Below are 18,478 nucleotides of genomic sequence, written 5' to 3' on the forward strand. Positions count from 1 at the left end.
TACAGACCCAGGTCTGTAAGGAAGTCTATATTTATTGCTTGTAAAAAAAAAATTGTTAAAACAATGATCGCTGATTTGAAGTCATTCATCTCTTTAGTTGAAAAATGTATAAACTTATAGATGTTTCAAGTCACAGGAGAGCAGCTTAAAAAGTTTCCCAGATACAGTTTTGCTAGCTTGGGTTCAGAGTTTGCATTCAAAAAAAAAAAAAAAAGAGGTCACTTGATTTTGGAGTTTAAAAAACAATCCCCCCCAAAAAATCAAAATGTAGTCTTACACTCCAGGTAAGAAAAAAATGTTTAAAAAAAAAAAAAAAAAAAAAATCTAAAATCCAGTGTTTCCCCTGAATAAGCTTCCAGACCAACATCTGCACACAACTCTTAACTCGATCTTGTTATCAGCTCATTAATGCAGTATGAGACGGTAATCAGCTACAGAGAGATGCAGGGAAATGTTGCACTGACTCATAGACAAAATTACATTAAAAAGGTAAAAGAATAAATTAAGTGTAAGTAAGTTAAAGATCATCACAGCTTTTCCAGACAGCTGTATCTGGGGAAGAACAATCACCTTTTTGGTGCCTGAACCATATAACCGTATAAAAGGTAAGAATCAACCCAATAAATGCACAAAAACACTAAATTAAGTTAAATTAAGTTATGAAAATTCCCAAACTGTAAATAGTTGCATCCCTCTTTTGTTGATTAAGGCTTCAGATAAAGAGTCAAGAGTCGTTCCTAATCCAGCGGGCTTTGGAAGATCAGTTTGACACAGCCGGTCTCCCTGCTCAGCGGCTGGATGCAGAATGGGCAGGCGGCATGGAAGGCATGTGTGCCATGTGGCAGCGGGATCTGGCTCCAGTACACAGTTGTTTTTTCTGAACAAACGTGGCCACAGGGGACAAAGGCGTGGGTAGGGGACTCCGCATCGACGTAGAACCCCGGCTCGCAGCCAAGCCACAGTGGCACATAAGGGCCCCTCGCACGGCACATGGGGCACTCCCGCTCCTGACACTCTGCTTCGACCTCAGGATCACAGCGCCCTCCCCAGCCATGGTAGCCATGCACATGGCCGCAGCGCAGGTATGCCCATGGTTGCTTCTCATCCAGGACGTCCTTGCGACGCAGGCTGGGGAAGGCCAGTGTGTTGAAGCCCACGGGACACTGTGGCCGCCCGGCATTCAGCTCCTGCCGTAGGGCCTCCAGGTGTTTGACAGTGGGAGTGAGGGACAGTCCTTCGGCCGTGCGCCACAGCAGGGTGGCACCACACAGGTCGATAAGAGACCCATCCACCAGCTCGTTGGACTCAGATTCCACCTTGGAGGGGGCATTAATGACCTGGGATTAATGACCTGGGCCTTGCGCATGTCTGTGTGTAACAGGTTTGCATGTCTTTGTGGGGACCAAAGATTGTAAGTTTACTATGCTTGTGGGGACCAACGGCCCTTATGGGGACAAATTCCCCTCCCCCACGTGTTTGAAGACATTTTTGAGTCTCAAAATGTGGTTTTAGTGTCAGGGTTACAATTAGGTTAGGATTAGAGTAAGCAGCTAGGGAAAGCATATCAATTAGATGTCCCCACGAGAATATGAAAACACAACTGTGTGTGTTTGTGTGGTGTGTGAGAGAAAACAGGAGTCGCTCACCATATTCCCCCTCTGCTGAGCTGATCTGGTCTCCCGCAGTGTAAAAACATTCCCACAAACTGAGATTTCCCTCCATTGACCAGGTTTGGAGTCCTGGCAGAAGCCGTGGCGAGGATGCATCACGAGAACTCCATTTGTCGTCAGTGCATCCATCTGCCCATCCTGCATTCTCCACTTGGCTGCCTTCTCCTATGAAGAGGTCAAATGTATGTTTAGCACATTCAAACTGAAGAAATGTTATCACAGGAAATGAGCAGTTTGTGCATTCTACCCCAAGGAAGATGTTTTTAGACGTGTCAAAGCCTGCGGCGTAAATTCGTGCAGAGTAAGGTGGGTTTCTTTGGCAGATGATGCGGCAGGCAAAGCGGGAGATGGTGCTCTGAAGTGTCTGACTGTCAGCTTGGTTCTGACCTCCAGGCACAGTATCCGTAACCACAAAGTCAATGGGACTCTCTGTAGAACGGCCAATCTGTAATTACACAGAGACAAGTGCTCATGTCTTGCTTGTTTTCAGTGGTGTTCATTATGCTACCTACAGAACATATTTTGTGGTAGACACCACTTTAATAAAGAAAACTGACATGTAACAATGTCATTCATCCAGTGTTCACTTTGACCTAAAAATCTTACGTGGATCTTACGTGGTCAGTACACACAAACAAAACAGTGAAGAAGGCGCAGCAGCGCCTCTTCTTTCTCAGGAGACTGAAAAGATTCGGCATGAGCCCCCGCATCCTCAGGACCTTCTATCACTGTGCCATTGAGAGCATCCTCACTGGATGCATCACCACCTGGTATGGCAACAGCACCGCCTACAACTGCAAAGCTCTCCAGCGAGTAGTGCGGTGCTCTGAACGGATAATTGGAGGTGAGCTTCCCTCCCTCCAAGACATCTACAGGAAGCGGTGCCTGAGGAAAGCGGGGAGGATCATCAAGGACTCCAGTCACCCCAGCCATAAACTGTTCAGACTGCTTCCATCAGGAAGGAGGTTCTGCAGCATCCGGTCCCGTACCAGCAGACTGAGAGACAGCTTCTTCCATCAGGCCATCAGACTGCTGAACACGTCATAGACACCTCAGCTTCACTACTGGAACTTCAACATTATGCACTCCATACTGTACAGTAATGCCGCTGTTTTGCACGTCTCAACTCTGTATATTTTATATATTTTATTTTATTGTTTACTCTATTTAATTTGTAAAATATGTGTATACACACACACACACACACACACACACAGAAAAATATTTAGTATACACATCCAGAAATGCATATACTATTATATATTGTACATATATTATTAGTTTCAGATGTAGCCATTCTTGTATTTTGCTTGTTTACATTATTGTATTTTGCACAACTCTGTTGCTTGTGAAGCTCGCACACAAGAATTTCACTCACATATACTGTACCAATGTACCTGCACATGTGATGTGACAAGAAAAGTGATTTGATTTGAAAAAGGATAATACTGAAAATCACAAGGTTGAATATCCATGTAGGGTGTATGCTTTTCAAAGTACACACCTGGAACATGTCTGTGTTGCTGTCATGAGTGTACTCCACCACCACTGTCTGTGCGCGAGACAGCGTGTATGAAATACTGTGCTGCTCCTTGTTGCTGACGGCCTTAACAAAACAAACATGAAAGAAGAAGCTCTGTTAGTGTGTTTAAGACATGAAAGAATTTCTTCTACAGCAATCGCGGGGATGTTAATACTGATGGAAGCATGTCAGGAAGAGTATTTTGAAACTGGTAACAAATTCAAGATGTTTTAGTTAAATCCTATTAAGGGCATGTTCCATTTAGAGCATCATATTTAACCTGCAGACCTTTAAGATAGAACTGATTAAAAGAGTTAAATATGCGTTCCATATTCATTGTAGTTTCCTCACACTCGTCATATTTAGATTAAAATACACCAGAAATGTGCCACTTTCATTTGTGTTGAACTCTCACCTTGGCAGCTTGAGGTGTGCATGACATGTGGACAGTGCTCGGTTTCACACCGTTGGCCTTATTTCTGCGACACAAAGCGAAGCGGCTTTTCCGCCTCCCCTTGTCTCCATAGGGTAGAGACCCATTACACCTGAACACAGAGGATAACGATGAGCAAAACTGCTTTATGTTCAGCTGCATTTCAAAAAGGCATTTTAATTTTAATAATACATTATTATGAATGAATGAACCAAAGACAATGGCAAATCAGAAAATCATCTCCTGGCAGCTCAGCATTTAAATCAACTTAGAGTATGTTCATCTAGAGTTAAGCAGTGAGTAAGGAAACAAAGGGTCAGTGGTGCTCCAAATATTAGGAATCAACCTGGGAATGGAGAGAGCAGTGCCTCCATTTTAATCCACTAGACTGAGGATATTTCAAGTCTACCTGAGCACTCGAAGTGCTTTATTCAACATGCCTTGTTCACTCATTTGCACAAGCACTTTTTTGTATGCTTCAGTGCTTTCTAACATTTACACTCTGATGGATGTATCAAAGAGCAGCTTGGGGTTAGTAAGGATATCTGGTATGCAGACTGGCGCAACCAGGGATCAAACCACACACCTTCAGACTATTAGAGGACCTGCTCGACCTGCTGAGCTTCAGTAACGTGTCAGTGCTAATCATAGGAAGGAAGAAACGAGCAGTTGTAATTAACTTAGGCCACTGTCTCAATAAAAGTTCCATATAATTTTTTATTATTATTTATTTTTAGGAAAACACAGATTTAAAAAACGCTTTAAAGATTTAAACATGGTTATCCCAACTGAGCCTTCATTAAATCAGTCAAAGATACACAGGAAAGAAGGTCAGACACCAACTAGGGAGAAACCAAATGACAAACAGAACAACATTGCCGTCCCTTATGTAGCAGGTTTATCAGAGAATTTTCTCCAAGCATGGCTTCAAACGCCACCACACCCTCAGACAAAAACTGGTTCATCCCAAGGATGAGACTCCCACACACAAACTAAACAATGTAATGTGTGCTGTGTAGTGCAGTGAGGAGTGCTCAGACCTCTACACTGGAGAAACCAAACAGCTCCTCCATAAACGCACAGCACAACATAGATGCGCCACCTCGACAGGACGAGACTCAGCTGTACATTCGCATCTACTAGATAAAAGGTCACTCCTTCGAGGACACCGATGTTCACATTTTAGACTGAGAAGACAGATGAACAGACCAGGTGGCTTACAACACCAACTGTCTGCCACCTATAACGCGTTTTTTTTAAAATCCCTTGTCAGGCGCCTCAACCCCAGGATGATTGAAGACCTACACAGACGTATTCAGTAAAAAATGTAATCCAAAAAAATTTTTTTACTCCAATTTCTTAAAATCTCTGCTTTAATGTTCGCCAACGTAACTATGTCTAATCTGATCCAATCTTAGCCTGCCTGGAACTGGGGCTGACGTGGTCTAAATCAGTGATCAGTTTTGGATCCATCCTGCTTTGCAAGTGAACTCATATTCAGAAGACGGACTCTGCAGCTGCAATTAAAGCTCTCTTTGAAATACATTTTATACAGTTTAAGTCTTCAGACTCTTCACATCATCTCCAAGATGACAGCTATCTTTCCGTGTGACCGATTGCAACATGACAATTGATTCATTGATTGGTGTGTTCTATGGCTAAAGCTTTATTTAAACAGCGTTTGATAAAGTGACACACAGTTAGGTTTGCAGTACGAGGAAACTGGACAAAAATGCTCCTCTTAGACGGTCAGCCAGAGTCACAGAGTTAGAAAGATGAAGACTATAGTTTTTATTCTGAGCTGATATACATCTGTAACGCAACTGCTGTTTCAACCTTATGAGTGTGAAAGTTCTCAGTAAAGTGAGTTGGAGTTGAAGTTAACTCACTTTTTGGAAAAGAAGACCCAAAGCGTCCCTCAACTCATGGTTAACAAACTCAGAGCTGTTAGCTAAACCTGCAGGTCCCAGGTCTGCATCCAATAGAAAAACAAATAAAACGAAACTTCTCTGAATTTCCCAGAGAAACTGTTGCAGCCTCACCAACAACAAGGAACCACCTAAGAGAAATTTATGCCTGACAACCCTAGCAGCTTCACTTTCAGTTTTCTCTGCTAGTTTGTGTTGGCTAAACACACCGAGGCAGTTTCTCTGTAGTGTAGGTAAAAAGACGAACAGAGATATTGCCCAAACATTCCTTCCACAGCTTTCACTGCAGACAGGAAGCTTTGAGGGAGGGAGCAAAAAGTAACTACGGTTTCAGTCCAGAATTAAAAGCAGGATGCTGCGGTTGAGAGATTTATAGGTTATCCAACTGAGCCATTAGGATACCATTAAATGTGTCTGTTTTTTAAAAGCAAACTATCATGTTTTGAAAATTAACAAAAAACACAAAACAATGACAGCACCGCTGTCGTCCTGATGTGTTTAACATTTGAAAACACAATCCTGAATGTTATGGGGGCTCCAATAAGAGTCAGTTTAACTGAAGTTATCTTCAGAGTCAGGCTGCTGTTAGCTGCAGGTCAAGTAAACAGTTGAGACAAGCCATTCTTTCACTGCTTAATGCAAACTTCCTGCGTTTGAGATGAAGTACCAGCCACCTTTTTCTTAGACAAACACTAGCCACCCCAGTTCCGCTGTGGCTCCACTCTATGAACCACACTACAAGGTATGTTTTCACAAACTATGTGGATCTTTCTAATTAAATCTTATGACTAGTGTAATTGCCAGCCTCAGGGCAATCCAGACTGTTTAATTCCACGTGTGGTCACAATAATACAAAAGCAAACAAAAGGGCTAAAACCACAGCAGCCACCACGTTCCTGACCCGACCTCCCTGAACCGCAGGCTCACTCTTGTGTGCACAGTGAATGGCCTTTAGTCAGGAAGTCGGCAGCATTTAATGGCTGCGGTTGAGTTTCCCAACACACTTTAGTTATGCAGCACCCAACTGAATTTCTCACACTACAAGGCACATTAAAATAAAGAGACTTGCTTAAACCTACCCAAGTTCAGTCAATTTCTTACCTAAAACAGTGACGCTTATAAACTTCAAGGCACACAAACAAAGACTGCCAGGCCCTTTTAGATCAACAACAGCACAATTTGTCCTTTATACTACAGCTAAAGAAGTTGAATGTTACAACCAGGTTTAAGGATCGGTTATCAAACTCCAAAAATGGTTTTGATGACATCAAAAATATGTCTGCAATATCCAGCTGTTTTATCGTTTGGTTTAGAATTACTACGTACATTTTAGAAATTAAAAGGGATTTTAAAGAGACTTTTACCAAACACTAGCCACCCCGAGCACACAAGTTTCCAGGAACATATCTATAAGATACGGTCTAGAAATGGTTCAGATGGCCTCAAAAGTTTATCATGATATATCATGGAAGTTTGTGATTATGATATTTATAAAAAATATAGATAAAATATTGAAGAAAGTTGTATAAGTGATTGCAGCTTGCAGGCACTAAACTTTTTTTATAAGTGCAAACAAAACTAAGGATGTATCCCGTCTTCCTTTTCCAGGATTTTACTGTCATTAATGACAATCACATTCATGCCTAAACCCAATTAAAAATAAAACAGTAAGCTAACATTAGACGTCTTTGGCTTGCGGGAGGAGGCCAGAGTCCTTTACATGTAAATGAGTGGTTGTGACATTTATTAAAACATTTAGTTTTAGACCGCATTAAAGTCTCCTATCAGTTATGAATTTAACTCCTTTTTCTACATCCACTGTATAGAACAACTTTCTAGTATCAATTTCAAAAACCTACGTCGCCTTGTTCTCAAGTTATCATATTCACAACATTTTCAGAAAGCTTACTCTGACCTTGAGATTGAGGTCACTGAGATTCAAACTTGTCCCAGATTTTTTGTAGATGTGCCTCTGGTATCAATTTGAAGCTCCTATGCTGCTTTGATCTCGAGTTATCGCATTCACAAACTTAGGTGCCCACACCACCCGCCTGGCAGGGTGATGACAGTACCCCATCTTTCCACCTGAAGGGCTTTTACTCTGTGGGTTTAGAGAGAGTTTGCCTGTGTGGTCTGTGGGTTTAGAATGAGTGTGCGTACACAGTGTCTGCATTAACCACTTTTCCCTTTGACAAAAAGCAAATACGCAGATGTTGATTCCTGCCATGTCAGTTGTTCTTCAGCTTACCATGACTGGGACTGCTGTATTAACCATCTCCACTGGCGGAAAAAATTCATATTTATTATGCATGTTTGGTTACTGTATGCCTTTTAAGTTTGATATTGAGACAACAGAACTCAAATGGAATCCCTCCTTACAGCTAAATCCCCCTGTTAAAAAAAATGTAAGAAAGGGTTTCCTCTTGTTAAGCCAAACACTGTGTTTTCACCATCGTTGATTTCTTGCCTGCATGTGTGCCTGTGGGTAAAATAATAGGATTTTGTTCCCTCCTCCTGGAAGGTACAACATTGATCAAAAGCTGCTTATTTCCTACACATTCAACAGTTTTAAAAAGGATTTTAAAGAAAAAAAATGGTCTGAAGAAGTTCTGCTTTGATGACTTATGAATGTATGTGAACTCAGTAATTAACCGCTTACCCCAGAACGATGAGCTCCCCATATTTGACAGGTCCTTTGGTAGACATAAGGTGGGTGGAGATGTTTTCCTGACCCAGCGAAAACATCTGTGCAGGTTTCTGAAAAAGGCAGGCTGAGTACCATCAGAGATTCTCTACTGAAAGAGGCACACAGCCCGCCACCTGCAGACACAATCAGACCAAGGTTTATATTCTTGGATATAAAATCATCAAAAGTTTTCATGATTCGGTTTTAAAGAAAAATAATGAAAAACATACATCACTGAATATTCACTTTAAAAACATTTAGGCATTCATATAAACACACAAAGGCTTCAACACAATCCTATTCATTGCTACAATACACCCAGTGTCTTTGTACTGGGAGCAACAGTGGCGCACAATGTATCCATTCAAATCTACTGAGTGTTGTTGGGGTAATGCAGGGTCCATTTTATCTGTGAAGGCTGACTCACTTAGAAACACGCCAGGACTGATGTTATGTTCTTTTGTACTATGAAATAAACAAAAAACAGAAGAACAGAAAACACTTAACAAGCTGAGCCTGTATTCAGAATGCCAGCTCTGATGTCAAAAGGCCAAAGAGGACACATCATGATCATCTAAATCTGCGTGTTACACAATTATGACAAATACTGCACTGATCTCGACTGGTTGTCACACAGATGTGGGTATGTTGAAGGACCCCCAATTTTTTTCTTTGAGTGCAATCCCTAGAGTTAATATTCCAGCTTATGGAAAAAGTGTGGCAGATCACCGTCACAGATTCAGGTATAATTCCGCTCTTTGTTCAGCATTGCTAATATTCTGAAAATACCATTTTAATAATAATAATAATAATAATAATAATAATGGATACTTTATTGATCCCCATGGGGAAATTACTTGTTTTTCTCTGCATTTGACCCATTCACTCAGTGAAGCAGTGGGCAGCCCACTAAGCAGGCGCCCGGGGAGCAGTGTGTAGGGACGGTACCTTGCTCAGGGGTACCTCAGGGTAGCCGTTAAGTGGATTCGAACCGCCGACCTTCCGATCATGGGGTGACCACTTTACCTACTGAGCTATCCCTGCCCCCCATTTTAAGCAACGCTTTAAAAAAAAATGCATTTTTTTTTTTTTAAAAGGGCTGTTTTTAAAAAAAAAATATTTCTTCACTCAACTTTTAAGGATTTAAGGAAGAAAAACTATCAATGAGTGTTGGCTATAGTAACAGGCTAAGAAGGACACGTTCAGCACAGCTGATGGACCAGTAAACGTTGTGCTATGCAAGCCGACTGGCCATGACAGTGTTTTCCTATAATCACATTTTTCAGAACAGGGAAAAAACAACTCCGTGTTGAGAAAATAAGTACAATCCTGCTACATTAAACTCATCTTTGACATTTTACCTGACCAGCTCAGTTATTAAGACATTAATTTATGATGCATCTTTGTTACACCCCATCCAGAACTGACATCTGTCTCACTGCATTGAACAGTTTTCTCCATAAAAGTAACAATACAAATATTGAATGAGTGGAGAATGTAAAAAATACACCTGAGTGTGCAGATTAAAGGTTTTAGAAGATTCAGCTTCCATTTTTCCCACAATACAGTAGTAGTGTAGGTGACACCATAGCTTATAGTGAAGCTGAAGCTGCTCCTCTTCCATGATTGTTCTCTCTGCACCCAGTAAAGCATACAAATGGCTGTTAAACCCTGATCTTTTGGTTGTGGGGGAAACTGGTTACATATTTGTGGTATAGACTAAAATGATTAACTGAATGTTTAGTGGAGAAGACTGTTCTTGACCTTTTAAGCTTATGAACAAAACACTAAAATTTCTGTAACGTTCACCAATATTTATATTTAGAAGTCCATTACAAAGCAGAATTGTCTACAGCCAATAAGTTCAGATCAGGCCTCAGAGCACAAGAAGAAAGAAGGTAGAAGGAGTAACAGTTAAGTTTGGCAAACATCATCCAACATAATCGTTATTACAGGCAGGACAAACTGAAGCCTTTACAGCATGTTTCCTCTTAATACCACAGATAAACGCATGATACAGCTAAGTGACGGGAAACAAGGAGTATATCAAGACACTATCAAGATAAGCTGGTATCAAAGCAACTTAGCAGAAAATGTATTAAAAGCTGTTAGGATGTGGCATTTCGCTTCTAGATGAAGATATGCTGATGGCGATAAGCGCTATTCTGTGTTAGCATGCACTGAAAAGCTGTGCCATTTCTTGCTTCCCGTCAGCCTTTCATTTTAGCACATACTTCACACTCAGAAGCCTTTCATGTGTTTTCTGCAGTATCAGAGCTTTTTGAGTTGTTTCCCCCACTCAGGTGTCCTCATGCTCTTCAACTTTACAATTTAAGAATGCATGAACTTTAAGACAAAACAGTTACCTTGTGTATTTTCACTAAAGCAATTTTTAATAATCAACCTACTTTAAATACTGTTAGATAAGATAATCTAAAACAATTTTACATAAATAAATAATAAAGTATTATTATTAATAATAATAATTAAACAAAAATATTAAAAAAATATATACATCCGTAAATGGTGTTATTTACCGATTCTTAGTTGCAAATATCATTCAACAGGGCCAGGACCTGCTAATCCAGGATAAACACAAGCACCTGTACGTTTCTACATCTACAATTAATTATCAACTAGAGCTTTAATGATAGTGATAATGATGAATGTGTAGTACGCCACCTGCCTATCTTTAAATACACCGCTGAAGGCTGACACTAGCTATGGCTGAATCTCAGTTGTGGACAAGGACAGGGTCAACTGAAGATACCACAGACCAGTATATTTAATGATGCAGCCGTAACTTGTGTTTTATATTGAATAAAAAATTCTGACCCTTAAACTTTAGATCTGTAACACCTGCTGCATCTGCTGACTCAGGCTACGTCCACACGTACCCGGGAATTTTGAAAACGCAGATTTCTCTATGCGTTTGCACCTTCCATCCACACGTAAACGGCGTTTTCAGTCACTGAAAACTGAGATTTTTAAAATCTCCTGCCAGGGTGGATATTTTCGAAAACTCAGTTTTTGCATTTACGTGTGGACGAGAAAAACTGAGAAAACTGAGAAAACGCAGCGTCAAAGGTGTGCGCCTTTTTTGACGTCACACTGTGCACCACGTTATTGTTTTGGTTAAATGAATTTCTACAATACTGTTAATTCTACTCTCTGCAGTGTTTAAATGCTTACATATACACACAGTTACTGTCCCTCCACACATACGACTCGGTTCTGCTTCTATGCCCCAGCTTTGTTTACTTTTTCCCCACCGAGGCTTCTAGACTTCTGATTGGCCAACATTTCTGCACGGTTAGGAATCTAGCGCCACCTGTTGCTTTGGCATGTTCCTAGCAGCATTTTCCTTCATTTCTGCGTTTACGTGTGGACGGGATTATTTTTTAAAACGAAAAAGAAAAATCTCAGTTTTCAAAAATACCCGTGTACGTGTGGACGTAGCCTCAGTTCATAGCGTGTGATTCACATCATCTTCATCACAGGCCATTCCTGTCTGGACACATAAGGTTAATCACTTAGAATAACTGATCTTCTGCATACTATCACCAAATGTCCTACTGTATGGATCTATCTCAGGTTTACATTAAAAGGAAAATGCATTAAATGAACTGAATTAATCTGTTGCTTCCTACTAATAAGTACATCAAAATATGTCACTTCTTCAAAATGCCGCACTTGCAAAAGGAATTATGTTGTGAAGCAGAAAAATTATCAACATTAAAAATTATTCTGAACAAATCTGTAACATTGTAATAATTATTTTACATTACACACTGATTCCAAGTTCATTGCTATAAGAATTATATAGACACAAAGCTTTCAATTTCTGACTTCATTTGAAAAACATCCTATGGCTAAAATTAAAGATAAACCTTGTAGGATCTCCTTGCAGCTGACTGGAAAGCTTAAGAGGTAATGTGATTTCAGTGCATTTACAACAAAGCGATGTCCCCGTGACTATCCAATGCCCTCAAAAATGTCCAAAGTTTATTTCAGTGAAATGCAGGGTTGAAGAGACACAGTCACTATCTGTAAATTGACACCAGATAACAAGGTTGAGTTCTAAAGTGACTTCACTCCTCTTTCTCATGTGCGTCTTTTCCCTCTTGTGACATAGATGCTATGTTCATACTGCAACTCACTGTATCCCGCCTTTGTGACCCATCTCTCAATTTGTAATCAGCCTCAACAACACAAAGCTCAAATGGAGTCACGCGACCTAGTTTGGGCTGCCATTTCTCACCACTGGCATGGTGACGATTCAGCCTTGATGTCATTTGATGGAAGCGCTGTTACTTTAGGTTATCAACATCAGCCTCTTATAAAAGAGTACAAATTTTTAGAGTACCATAATTAATTAACTTAAGCGGATGGGTATCAGCTGAATACCTGACTGCAAACTACATTGTCTGCTGCCTTCTTAATTTTTAAACACACTTTTTTTGGAAAGTCAAGCTCAATTTCACTAGTCACACGTGGGCCAGATTACTGCCAGATCTGTTAAATCAAGATATCACTTAAATAGAATCTGTCCTACAAAGTGGAGTAGACTGAAAAGACTTCAAAACGCAACACATCTCACAGTCTAAAGAAACAAACACAGTCACTGACATCCACCAGCCAGAAAAGGTTTACCAACCATTTCTAAGGCTTTGAGACTCCATTGATCCATGGTGTAAGCCATTTCCCACAAACAAACAAAAACTTCCAACAGTGGGGAACCTTCCCAGGAGTACCAGGCCTACCAAAAACACTAAAAAAATTCATTGACAACTCATCCCAGGAGGTCAAAGAAGAAACATCATCTAAAGAACTGCTGGCCACAAAAAAATAAAATCCATAGGAGAGTACAAGTACAAAAGGGTAATGTCACATTTGCCAAAAAAACCATCTTAATGATAACCAAAGCTTTTCAGAAAATAGCCCGTAGACTGAGGAGGCAAAAGGAACTTTTTGGAAAGTTAACATTCCATTTCATCTCGGTATGAACTAACAACACTTCCTCTACAGTGATGTGAAACACCCTTGCAAACATTTGCAGTTCTTGGTGTCAAAAGTGCCACACCAGCAGGTTCAGGGGAAATTCACTTTCAGATTGGGCCAGGTATGTCTAAATAGCCTTTTTCCCCATTAATAAATAAAATCATGATTTAAAAATTGCAATTTGTAATTCTCATGCCATCTATGTTTAATATTACTTTACATCATATAATAAATGATGTTCCAAAAATAAAAAAGAAAGACATCAGAAACAGGGAAAATACTTTTCCACAGCACTGTACATTGAGCTGTTAGTCACTTTTTTTCTTTATCCACTATGAAAAAAAAAAAAAACAGACTATAAAGACAGCAGAATAACACCTGACACAAACGGGTACCTCTATCTGACCACTATATTGTTTCATTACTGTGAAAGTAAGGTGTTTACAGTACACAAAACTGCAGAATATTCACTGGAATACCATTCAGGATGGCTCACACTTATTTAGCCAAGCCAGAACGCCAGCATGGGATAAAACCATTATTAGGATTAAGACAATCCTAAAGTGCAAAGAACTATCATGGCTATGAGAGTTGGAGCCCTTCTATGGCTTACATGTACATGATGAAACTCTTAAAAGAAATCTATTTTAAATTTATGAACTATGCTAGAAAATTATGAGTTTACTTGGAACATCCAACCAGTATTTCTAAAACGCTGTGATCTGTAACTATTATTGAGTTGAAATAAAAGATTAAGTTATTCTAATCTAAAGCTCAAAGGAAATGTCAGCCAAGAGTTGTGGGTACTATACAAGTTAGTTAGCAAAAGAATGACACAACAGGATAAACTCATGTACAGTAATATTAAAGAAATAACAGGGGGGTGGGGGCGGAGGTGTTGGATGTTTACCAAACCAGACCAGCTACAAGGTACAAGACCTATACCATTCTGTGATGATTCCACATAACCTCTGAAGAAGAAATACCTCCCACTCCACACACATACCGCAGATGAGCCTGCAGAACACGAGCAGGCATGTTCTGCAGATACCTAAGAGGGGTGTGAAAAAGTGGGGACCGGCCAAAAAAAAGTCAACATTTTCAGAGATCTCCTCACTCCAGTGGTAAAAAGTCAAAGACTTTCTGTTTCATTATCTGGGTGTTAATTGGCTCTCTGGTGACAAAGTTGGGACAACTACCATCTTTAGCATTTCAGAGTTCTCCCACAGATTCGCCCTCAGGATTAATATCATAATTTTTCTGCCCTTTTGTTTGTGAATACCAGTTTGAACAACAGCCACAGAAACGTTAACGTATGTAAATCAGCTATAAATTGTGATATTCTGACAATGAAATATCTCAATTTACGTAAACTGTAAGCATCACTTCTGTTTATCCTCTGGTGCAACTCTCACCTAGAACTCCTAAAACTTTCCAGGCTTTAGATCAACATTCGTCTTTGGAGATGGGCTGACACATCTGTAGGCTTTTAATATGAGGGGACAGTTGGACAAAAAGGGCAAAGTTTTAACATTAAAATGGGGAACAAAAGCATCGTCTGTGGGGACAGATGGATGCTCTGGTAGGATGGTGAATGCTAATGAGTCTGTGTGGCCAGGACAAAGAAGGCCAGCTGGGCTACAGGACAGGACGGAGTACCACCACGGACAGAGCCCTGTTTAAGACACTAAATATACACACACTATATGTTTTACCTAATATGAATAATAACTTCAAATCCTGAATTCAATGAGCTGCAGAATATAGCAATGCTGTGTGTACATTTTAATTAAATATCTGGAGTTCTATTTGTGGCCACTCTATTGTGGACAAAACAGTACGACACACTATTACAGAAAAGAAGCTATGTTAGTGGAGTCAGCAGACACTTCAGAGCCGTTTATGACACACATACACACAGGACACTTCACAAGTTACTACGAAAAGGACGTGTCACCGTAATTTATTACGAAATTTAATACCATATACGACCATAAAAGCGTCGATAAAATTTGATTTACGTTTTCCAAAACTCACACAATCTCCCCCCCCCCAAAAAAACAACTTGTGTTTGGGATTTTGTCAGTGAAAAAAAAAAAAGACGCTTATCAACCTAAACCTATGGCGCTTTCAACCTAAATCTTGAATTGTCTAAGAGATTGGTATACTGTTGTTGCCCTATATAACGTCATTACGGTAACTCGTAGCTAGTTAGCATTTTTCGATCGTAAAACTTGAGAAAAAGCAGAGAATGTGTTAGTTCATTAGGTACTTATTTAGCATAAGGTTACCACTAACTACAGAGGACTAAGGCGGCGTTAGTGGCGCTAACGATGACGAAAAGAATCAACTCCTTAGACAATTAACTCACCGAAGTTACAGTTCGTCTTAAAGCAGTCTCATGTCCCGGATGTCTTTGTTCCAGGAACAAACGCTGTTAGCCGTTTTAGACCATAAATGTCACAGTTACTTAAATGTTTACCAGGAGTTCGGCGACTTTTTATCGATTTTGTTCCTAACAAAACAACACTGAGCGAATGCTGGCTTAACCGTTTTCAAACTCAACTGCGCCTCTTAGCTATCAAGGCTACTGATTTCCGGTTAACATTTCAGAGTAAAACAACTTAACTTACTTGAATACCAAAATACTCAATACTTACTCAAATGCCAAATTGTTTTCAAGCTGAAGTAAATGCCAGTAGTATGTCTTATAAACTTGAACGTCTACTTTTAGTTTTTAGTTTACTCATAGTTAATTAAGAGAACCTGGTTATTTGAGATGGTTGCACCATTAACACTTGTTTTATTATGAAAATACAAAACCTGTACTTCCGGTTTTCTCTGCGGTCTGCGTGTGTAGCTGTGCACAAACAACTATGATTTTAGGTTTATGACTTACTGCAGCTGTTACCCCAATAAGACATCCTCTCAAATTAGTCAAATGTTTCCTCACATTAGGTCATTCAGCTAAATTAAAATCAAACTCTGAATCAGAATCTGAATACTTATTAATCCTGAGGGCAATGGTTTGGTAACAATCAATTAAAATATATATATATGAAAGACAGGAAATGTAACTGTAACTGTAACTGTAAGAAGAATGTAAACCACACAGCACAGATGACAGCACACAAGCATAAAACCTCCTGCGCATGAAATAATATATTTAAAGCCAAGAAGTCGGTAGTGAGCAAAATACGTGTCAAGTACATTCCAGGGACCTTAATCGTAAGCTGGGATAATATGTATTTAAAATGTTAATAATGTCTGTTTAAACGCCGACGTGTCAGTTATACGTTTTGGTACCTTAGGCTGCTGCGTAAACTTTTGGAAGACAGGAGTGAGTTACCAACTGGTTTATTTTGATTAACCGTCCCCAACGATGTAGAGTTCCTACAAGCTTCATCCTGTTCCTAAATATACTTTAAAAAGTTATCTTGGTAGTTGTTGTTTGGGGGTTTGTTTTTTTTAAATGTAAATAGTGTTGATTTTTTTTTTTATTAGTATTTTTTCCAGTCATGTCACAACACAATTTAAATCAGATATTATACCTAAAACATCGGCCCGTCTATTTTCTTATACCAGTTTGAGGCAGGTTAACACACAGAGACAGACAACAGATAAAAAAAAAAAACAAGTGCTGGATAAACAGAACAGCTGTAACAAGGCTGGTTAAGGTAAAACGCTGTGCTGTGCTTGTAATGGAAGAAGAGCACTGTCCAACTTTGAAGTGATCTTAGTTCCTGGAAAATGAGCCATGTTCCTTTACTGAGAGTATTGGATCTGATTTTTACAGCCTATTTTGTATTTAGGATCCCAAGGTGGAAACAGTTTCCTAAACAACAGGAACAATAGCATACACTAACAGTCATGTCAGACATTACTAACTGAGACTGAATTCAACGTTTCTTATATGCAGGAAGATTAAACTCTGATGTCACAGTTCAACCTGTCAAGGTCTAAATCATCTGATTGAAGACAACACTGATAATCTTCAGTTATGAATTTTATATGCTTTAAATTGTTATAGCATATATAGCTATATGCTCAAGTCAACCCTGCAACACAAAGCGCATGTGGCACGGCATCCATGCCATCACTAACTACAGGAAGACGACACCTGCCTGCCATGGTGACGCCTCCATACCAGATGCACTGAACAACTTCTGCACGGTTTGACGCTCAGAATGATGTGTTGGTGAGGAAGTCGAACCCCACTCCTGGACTTTCTGTCGGAGAGACCTCAGACAGTTCGGATCGGTAACAGCATCTCAACACCACTACACTGAGCACTGGAGCCCCTCAGGGCTGTGTGCTCAGCCCACTGCTGTTCACTGCTGACTGACGACTGTGCAGCAATGCACAGTTAGAGACACATCATCAAGTTCACCGATGACATGAGTGTGGTGGGTGTCATCAGCAGCTTTGATCTTTACTTTCGTCTTCTTCTGCCTTTTCCAATTCTATTTAAACAACTGACAGACAATTTGTTCTTTTTAAGCATCCTCTAAGAACATTGTGGTGCTGTGAAAATCACATAAGGATAGCATGACTGATGTTTTCTTTGATTACACAAACCTCATGCAGGAGTAGTAAATGAATAATAGCTATTGCTTTTTAAATAACTGGATATCAATGACTTTAGCTTATTATATAATATTATACAGCATATTTCTAACCAACTCAACTGTGCGGTTCAATTTCTCTTGACAGCACTTTCTTTAAAAACATAACACATTTTGGGATGAACTTAGGGCACCATGGCATCATCTAGCAGCAGATTTTTATCAAGAATGTCTTGGTATGTTTTTCCATTCATCCTTTAATTATTTGAAGTGTGACTGTAGCCTACTGCTGCTGAAATACTGAAAAACAGACACCATCATGTTCCCACCTCCAAAATTCACTGTTGATGCAGACTGAGCAACTTTCTGCTGGATGGTTTAACTGTCTGGATTTTGGCCAAATGTATAATTGCCAGATTCTGATCCACTCTTCCTTTCCTGGTCCTCGTTGTGAGTTGTTTTTTTTTTTTTTTTTAAATCATAGAAGCTGTGCAATACTGTACAGCAGATTAATGGGACAGCACTGCAGATGCTTTAAAACCTGCCATAGAATCCTCTGGTTCTTCAACATTAAAGTAATCCAGTGACAGTTATGCGTATTTCCACTGCTGTACAGCAAACAATAACTGTTAATAATTAATTTTGCAAACTTTATTTTTCAAACTGTAAACAA

General features: G+C 39.7%; 1 protein-coding gene across 1 annotated transcript; it reads right to left on the bottom strand.

The window, feature by feature from the left end:
• Window positions 1-204: 204 nt before the first annotated feature.
• On the bottom strand, window positions 205-15,812 carry LOC146667421 (E3 ubiquitin-protein ligase pellino homolog 1-like). The gene is made up of 7 exons (XM_085409095.1): window positions 15,612-15,812; window positions 8,213-8,373; window positions 3,608-3,737; window positions 3,175-3,276; window positions 1,918-2,115; window positions 1,647-1,835; window positions 205-1,316 (listed from the first exon to the last, which is right to left on the bottom strand). The coding sequence occupies exons 2-7, from the start codon at window positions 8,296-8,298 to the stop codon at window positions 738-740; spliced, it is 1,284 nt and encodes a 427-aa protein (XP_085265221.1). The 5' UTR covers window positions 8,299-8,373; window positions 15,612-15,812; the 3' UTR covers window positions 205-737.
• Window positions 15,813-18,478: the final 2,666 nt, after the last annotated feature.

This window comes from Rhamphochromis longiceps, linkage group LG6 (assembly GCF_057381845.1).
Source record: "Rhamphochromis longiceps isolate RC_006_pf linkage group LG6, R_longiceps_female_GT1.1, whole genome shotgun sequence".
Lineage (NCBI taxonomy): Eukaryota > Metazoa > Chordata > Actinopteri > Cichliformes > Cichlidae > Rhamphochromis > Rhamphochromis longiceps.

Coding starts and splice junctions, on each gene's coding strand:
- LOC146667421 (XM_085409095.1), bottom strand. CDS start 8,298: ATGTTTTCGCTGGGTCAGGAAAACATCTCCACCCACCTTATGTCTACC. Junction 3,738..8,212: donor GGGGAGCTCATCGTTCTGGG/GTAAGCGGTTAA, acceptor CTCTGTGTTCAG/GTGTAATGGGTCTCTACCCT. Junction 3,277..3,607: donor GCACACCTCAAGCTGCCAAG/GTGAGAGTTCAA, acceptor TGTTTTGTTAAG/GCCGTCAGCAACAAGGAGCA.